Source organism: Sinocyclocheilus anshuiensis, unplaced genomic scaffold, assembly GCF_001515605.1.
Source record: "Sinocyclocheilus anshuiensis isolate Anshui unplaced genomic scaffold, SAMN03320099.WGS_v1.1 scaffold1251, whole genome shotgun sequence".
Lineage (NCBI taxonomy): Eukaryota > Metazoa > Chordata > Actinopteri > Cypriniformes > Cyprinidae > Sinocyclocheilus > Sinocyclocheilus anshuiensis.
Window position 1 is genome coordinate 633,012 of NW_015539970.1, and position 7,646 is coordinate 640,657.

General features: G+C 38.5%; 1 protein-coding gene and 1 long non-coding RNA gene across 3 annotated transcripts in view; both read right to left on the reverse strand.

The window, feature by feature from the left end:
* Positions 1-1,661: 1,661 nt before the first annotated feature.
* LOC107687098 (uncharacterized) lies at positions 1,662-3,312 on the reverse strand. The gene is made up of 2 exons (XR_001634094.1): positions 3,246-3,312; positions 1,662-2,898 (listed from the first exon to the last, which is right to left on the reverse strand). It is a non-coding gene; the product is annotated as an uncharacterized LOC107687098 (long non-coding RNA).
* Positions 3,313-4,290: 978 nt separating this feature from the next.
* Positions 4,291-7,646, reverse strand: part of LOC107687088 (KH domain-containing, RNA-binding, signal transduction-associated protein 1-like) — a 15,669-nt gene continuing 12,313 nt past the window's right edge. The window contains exons 8-9 of one of the 2 annotated variants that reach the window (XM_016484263.1): positions 6,181-6,237; positions 4,291-5,537 (exon numbers count right to left, since the gene is read on the reverse strand). In XM_016484263.1, coding sequence (XP_016339749.1) covers positions 5,426-5,537; positions 6,181-6,237 — 169 coding nt within the window. In that variant the 3' untranslated portion in view covers positions 4,291-5,425. Of the gene's footprint in view, positions 5,538-6,178; positions 6,238-7,646 lie in introns of both variants that reach the window. The other variant, XM_016484264.1, reaches the window with a different exon arrangement.

The window sequence follows — 7,646 nt, forward strand, 5'->3', positions numbered from 1 at the left end:
ATTACTCTTTTGTAACATTGGTTTGTTTTGTTTCACAGAACTAATCGTTGCCTGGGTTGCGTACGTATGTGTGGGGCAGAACAATCAAAATAGGGGCAAGATCCTTTTGGGGTAGGGGCATGTTGGTTTTGGTGATTTCAAATGTCAACATTGGCTACCAGAAATCACTTACCCCACCTTTAAGGGGACATCCATTTATATAGTGATGTCCAAAACCATTGTGGACATTACCGAGCGTACTCATTCAATCCCATAATGCACCTCATTTACAAGTGTACAATCGACGTACACTCAATGGCTGGCCAATAGAAAACACCCATGAACACTTACTGTATTACCAGGAAGTTCAATTGCCCAACTCGCTCGTTTTCATTCGAGGGCCTATATTAGTATTGGGCTGGATACAGCCCAACCATCCTGCAAAGTCTATTTGCAACCTGCTTCAACAGACCTACCTATGATTCTCAAGTGATCCTGAAGGTCTTGATTTGCTGGTTCGGGTGTGTTTGAATAGGGTTGAAGCTAAACTCTGCAGGCCAGTGGTTCTCCAAAAACAGGGACGAAGTCCTTTGCTTTATAGCACAAAGATTTCATAGCTAAAAACAAAAAACAAAGACAAGGGAGCCACTGATACCTAAAATGAAAATGAAGTCAAATTACAGTAGCATTTGATAAAGACAGTAGCTGATTGAGTGCATTGCTTCTTTCTATAGCATTCAAGTTATTGCACTATATATTTTATACGGATTTATTTTACTGTAAACCATTGTTGTATTTGAGTCCATTGTAGTTCATTCTGAAACCCTGAGGAGAACAAGCTATCAAGAGACATGAAGACAAGCTTTGAAAGAGACACATAGGAGCCACTTCTTGAATTCAGTTTTTTATTTTTGACATTACAAAACAGGTAAAAACATCTGTGAAGTTAAGTATTCTCATTGTAGTCAAACATATGCAGACTGTGCGCGAGTGCTCTTGGATGCACCAACTACCAAACAAGTTTGAATGACTGAAAAATTCTGTCCGCTCCCTTAAGTCACCAAACGGTTTCTCTGACCCCAAAGGCTTTAGTTTGCTTCTACTGAGATAAGGCCAACAGCTAGGCACTTCAATAATTTCAAATCCAGTTTAGTTGCACTGTAAATGCAGGCTCATCAATCCAATCTCCTTAGGAAAACAGAAGTATTCAGACTCCTGGCACTTGTATTTCATCACTAATCCCAAGCAATTCCCATGGTTTCCCGACATTGTGTTAGGTGCGTCGGCTTGTGTGGATGTTGGAAAACATGCAATAAAATGTTACTTCAGCGACAGCCAAGGTGGAGGTGTCCAACTTTTAGTCCTGAAGGGCTACGGATTACTCGAGCCAGATTCCACATGGATGGATTAAATTCATTTTCATCACAGCACATTCAGAGAGACCTTTAGGAGGCTTAGTTATTACCAGCATTTCACACTAAAGGCGGTGGCCAGCGGCCACGGTTCTCCAGGACACGAGCCAGAAACCGTCACAACTCCTCCCCGTGCACTCAAAACCCTGACTCCCTGGAGTGTACTGGTTAGGTGTGAAACTAGCAAAATGGCCATGCAGGAAGACAGGCAGTCAGTAGAGTAAGCAAGCGTTTTGCATTTCATTTGCATTCGCAAAGCCATGCTTCCTGTTTTCAGCATGCACGATGTGTGTTAAGAGTAAAGAGCTGCCAAGCCACAATCCCCCAGTTTCAGACCGCCACACATGCCTTGCACATTACCCCAGAGGCATTCCCCCAGCAGCTGTAGGCCACGCATGCCTGACGCAAACAGATATGACCGTGTAAACAAAGACCATTTAAGTGCTTGCAGTGGGTTTGAACATTTCCTTCTCCTTGAGAGTAGTTTTCTTTACCCCCAAAGCATCTGTCTGGGAAATGAATTCAATATTTCCATTATCTGCTTTTGCGATTTCTCATTACAGTGAAGCCTGCATACAAACCGGTCAACCTCCTACCCACGTGCACCCATTTCCAATTGCTCGATGGCACTTGAGCAGTGGCTAATGCTTATTAAAATCTGTGCCGAGGACTGATTTGTCTCTAATGCAATAAGGCATTAGTCCTGTTAGCCAGTCGGCAACCAGTGGCGGCTCTGTGGGGGGACGGACACACTGTCAGCGGCGGTAATTGGTCAGAATGACGGGCTCGAATCCTATGTGTGCTGGAGGGGGGTGGAGATGAGCAAGAGATGGAAGCTACAGTGATATACACTGACAGCAACACATACACAGTGCCAAACACAGCGAGGATTAGAAAAAGCAGAATTTATGGAAAGCTCCGCTAGCATAAACACATTCAAACAGATCTACTCAAGAGCACGATGAAAATTACCATGGCAGTTAACAGACAAAGTCTGTGCTAAGAGATAGGGGCCGGACAGCTCCAAATTAGCATGTACGTTCCTCCGAGCGAGGAACCGGGGAAGACATGCTTGTCTTGCAGAACAAAACACTGGAGTATTGTCTGAGGTAGACGTCTGGAGAGCCCCGACAGAATTTGAGCTTGTTAAAATGATTTGTTTGGCCAACATGAGCAGTAGTAGTCAATTTAAAGATGAACATTTCAAGTAAACTGTGCTTAGAAAGCATTTGATGAGGTGAACAGTAAAGAGAAACTTTCAGTACAGAGAAAATTACCTTGCATTACGACTGGAGAGCCAACATAAACAAGCATCAAGAGCTCAAGACTTTTCCCACTTTAACCCATTAAGAGGTTGCTGGATCAAACGTTAGCCGACAGGACTATCGATTTCTGCCATTCCAAACTGTTCAGAAGCGGCTCAGTCAGACTGTCCATGGTTCCTTAAAGGCAGCTGGTGTTCAAAGGTAAGATTGCTCTTACACTGCAAACAAACGCTTGTCTTTTCCTGTAGGAGAATTACAAGTCGATCAGCAAAGCAAGCAAGAGGGAGGAGCACACACACAACTCCAAGGCATCTAAATCATCTTCCATGATGAGTCCATTCATCACATTAAGCCACTGGAGCTACCAGTAATTACAGAGCTGAGTATATAGTGGAAACCGGAAACAAGCCCATTAGGGCAGTGCAACTTTGTGCCATTTAGCGCTTCTTGCAGAACATGCAGATTTGGAAAGCTTTGACTCATCAGAATTAAGATGGACTAAAACTACAGAGAACAAACAAAAGTAACAAAACTCTTAATGGATGAGCATTGATGCATGTTTTCAGTTTCAGTGGAAAAGATAACTGACCTGAGGAGAGGTCTGACATTCGATTAAATGTTCCATTTCCAGGAATTGCTAGGCATCACAACCTAGGGAAGAGAGAATGCTATGAGCGAACAATCAAACATTGCTATGATAAACTATTTTGTATTGAGGAAGCTCATGCAATCTGCCAAGTTTGAGTCATGCAACTCAAGCTTTTCCAGGTAACTTTTTCAGGTAGGACATTTGAGTTTTTCAATACATTAAACAATTAAATCGCAAAAGAAAAAAAACAGGAGCAGCATTACAAACATAGATGGATCAAGATTTGACACTGAGCACTTTTAGCATGAGTTGCATAATAATTCTGCTCTGAAATGTTAGTACAGAAATATTATTATAAGCAAAATCTATTACTGCGTTTGTATAGATATATATATATATATATATATATTTTTCCACTTTACTTTTATGTTTTTAAACGATTGATCTTTTAAATCATTGCACTGTTACCAAACAGTTTTAAGTATATAAATGTAACACTACTCGCGTACAAATTTAGGGTTAGGGTTTACCTTTACAATGCTGCACTTAAAGTTTAACAGTCCTCTCCTGTCCTCTTTACTAAAAGCAGCCAACTTGTCTTTGCATCAGTCTTGACAAATATGGCCCCTGCATAACTTAACTTTTAAATTCAAATTATTTCAGGCTGTAATACATTTCCCATTCTGAGACCAAAAATAAAATGTCATTCAAGAAAAGTTTAATACATACCCAAGCATCGAATGCTTTAGTTCTCTCTATAGACATTAGGAAGCTATCCAGGTTATTTTAAAGAGCACAGGTCTTACCTCTAGGGTCCTTTTTAAGTATAAAAAGAGAGAGAAACATTAAAGGTGTGCTTTTAATTGTCAAATCAAACACTTTAAACAGACTCCTTTAGTGTAGTTTACGTCTTCAGACTACATGCATTGTTTTAAATTTAAAATCTGTTTTTGAAGAGGAAGAAAGGTTGGAACCGAAGGTTATGAGTTATTTAAAAGGCCATTTCAGATTTTATGAAGACAAAGAAAAATAAACCAGGTTAAAGTTTCATAAAAAACAATCTAAGCTTTATTGACATCTGCTGCAAAACATGTTTTGGACAGATTTAGTTACCTATTTAGGCAAGTTTACACAAGTCATTCTGCATTTTATGGAGAGGATACAAATACTAAATGGCAGTAAAGTACAGTTTGGATGTGGGTTGTTGTTTTTTTTCTTTCCTTTTTTAAATTATGTACAATAGAGTCGGTTTTAGCTGCAGTATCCCTTTACATAAGAAAGAGATGACCCTTGTGGAGATTGTTGTCCAAATCCTTTTTAAGCAGTTTGTGCATGCAGTTTATATAGCATGGTGTCATTGTCTTGTTTGATGATATATTTTTTTCCCCTTTAAACATAAGTAGCCAAACATGGGTTATTCTACAGAACAGTTTTGAAATTTAACATCTTATTTTAACAAATTAAGGATTTGAGGACATTCCATCTCAACAGCGTCTAATTGGGCTATATTTCAAAACTCTAAAGATACAAGGAAAAATATTGAGGCCTAAATTTACATTTACAGCTTTTAAGACTATTTAAATCAAATGAGGAATAATCAATGGCTGTTGGAAATACCATTAAAGACATTTTGCATTTCAGTAATTTATACTCCTCATTACAAAAGATACATTACGTTTAAGCTCTTTTTGATATTCTAGTATTAAACAGAATTTTGAAATGTAGCCTACATGGGAATCTGCAACTGCACCTCAGCAGAGTTTTTAAGGTAACACAAATTAAAGTGGTGTCCTGAGACACATAAAAAGTGGCTGTACAGTTGTTAGGCTTTACCTTTCAGCTAAATACTTTTTCCAATCATTGGAACAAACGTTTACCATGGACAAATGCAAAAAAGCAAGGGTAGGTATGAGCAGAGGAAGAGATATTGGCAAAAACAAAAGTAAATCAAACAAACAAAAAAACAGCCATGTTTAAACTTTAATCCTTCTAAAGGTTATGTTGATTCTTGAGGCATTCAAATGCCGTTCTGTCGAGTTTCTTTAAAAAAGTCCGGAGTAAAAAACACAAAACCAAAAAAAACAAACGGACAATTACTTTTGTCGGGTAGCTTAAAGCGTGAGCTGCCATGGGAGACAGTTGTCATGGCGACGCGTTGGGTGACGTTCCACTAATCAGACTTAGTATCGTCCATATGGGTGTTCCCTTAACCCAGGCTTAGTCGGTCTCTGAGTGGGAGCTTTTCCACCACCAGCAGGGCGCTGTGTCCCGTTCCAGTCATCTTGAGCTGCGGGATTAAACACAGTGCAAGTGGGTAAAACAACAGCAAGCAAACTATAGCTCACCAAAAGTGTTAAAAAAAATCTAAATAAATGATCTTCACTAAGCCCCACCAAATCTGTATTAGAATGGTTATAAACGCAAATTTACAAGAATTGTTTAAAAATAAGTCAAAACATTGCTGGTAGGGCACTTATAATAAAATAAGTATAAAGTAAACTGTGAACATCTATGCTATGGCTCAAACTATGTGCTGCATCCAGATATGGCTACTTCCATAATATACAGTAGGTCAGAGTACCTGACAAGTGTAGTATGTCCAAATTCATAGTATTCAAAAAGTCATTCATACTAAATAGAATGTACTTCAACAGTAACAAAGTCTCAAAGCAAATACCTACTAGACAGTATGCGATTTCAGACACAGCCTGTGTGACAGACTTTATTTCCAAATATATAAATATAGCATTGACCAGGACTCGTAGGTATTAATACTTCCGTAACCATCTTGAAATACAGGAATTGTTCTGTTCAGCAACACCAGTGTTATCTATTGTAACAGTCCACACCCTTGAAGTAACTATAATAAATGTTTGAAACCATCAGCAACAGATGAAGGTTTGGGGACTAAATGACCAGAAAACTAAACTTACCGTAGTTTTCATAGCCCTCCTGTGTCTCTCCATGTCCATAGTCATAGTATTCTGGTTCTCTGAAAACAATATGCAAGCACAAACCCTGTTCAAATGAACAACTCTTACACAAGAGAACCTGGCCTGAATTTCCTAAAATAAACTAAACCAGGGTTCTTAAAGTCTACATTCAAAGGTCCAAATCTGAATTTTCATTAATGTCAAAGGTCCGGAACAATTATTACAAAACTTGTTTTTAATAAACATGCATAACAAATCAACTTTTTTTTTTTAAGTGCCTTTTGCATTCAAAATACATTAATAACAAGTAGGGGTGTGCGATATATATCATCTGCGATAATATCGTAACTGTTGTTTTAACGATGTGCAATTTGACATTGTCGTGTATTTTGCAAAAACCATTCAAAACACCCCTACAGAGTAGGGATGTGCGGGTCTAGTCGACTAAACGGTACAGCTCCTACTAGTCGACACTGAAAACAATAGTCGATTACATGAATTTTTACAAATTATTAATTTTTTTACAAATTAAAAAAACAATTTCAGATTACCATCATTTTATGTTACCATCAAATTACCATTGTTACATTTAAAACATTTGAAAAATAATACATTATTTTTAAAAGTGTATCTGGGCGTAAACTTCAATTTTACCTCAGACCTTGCATGAGTTTTCTTCATGTCAGTTGTGGCGAGCTCAAAAGTGACCACGCGAAAGACGAGCAAGGTGTGGGATTATTTTGAATTAGAAGGAAACGGAAAAGTTTTGTGTAAACCGTGTAATGTCAAATTGGCTTACAATAACTCTACTGGAGAGATGCGTAATCATATTCAATACAGGCACGTAGGCGTTAGCTTAGAGACTAGCCAAAGCCAGCTAATGTCAATAACGTCATTCACCACAGCCCGCCGTCGCTGCGATCCCTTCCGCGCCATCTATTCCTCTAACGAAGACCCACTTCGGTGGTGGTGCAGGATGTCCAGGAGCTTTCCTAAATTCTGTTGGCTTGCTTTTCGTTATCTCTGCGTGCCTGCGACTTCAATTCCTGCAGAGCGCGTTTTTTCAAGTGCAGGAATTGTTAATAGCCTCAGGTCCTGTCTTTCTTTTTGTTCGTTTTGTTTTTAGATGATATAGCATTATAACGGCTTTTAAAAACATACTTCATGTAGGCTATTATTTGATAAAATTTCCTATTGTTTTTGACTTGTGTTTTAATATATTAACGTTATATGAAGATGAAGAATTCTGTCAGGCTATTGATTGATTTTCCATTGTTCTGCATTTCCCCAGCTGATTTTAATAAATAAGCATTGGCTGAAGTTGAGTGTGTGCTCTTTTTTTTCTTTTTAACGTCTGCCTAAAACTAAATGATGATAATGCGAGGCAAGCATACAGCATAATTGTGACCTATTTTTAGCGGAATTCATTGAGGGATTTGACAGTGTGATTCATAGATTAAGTATTTGA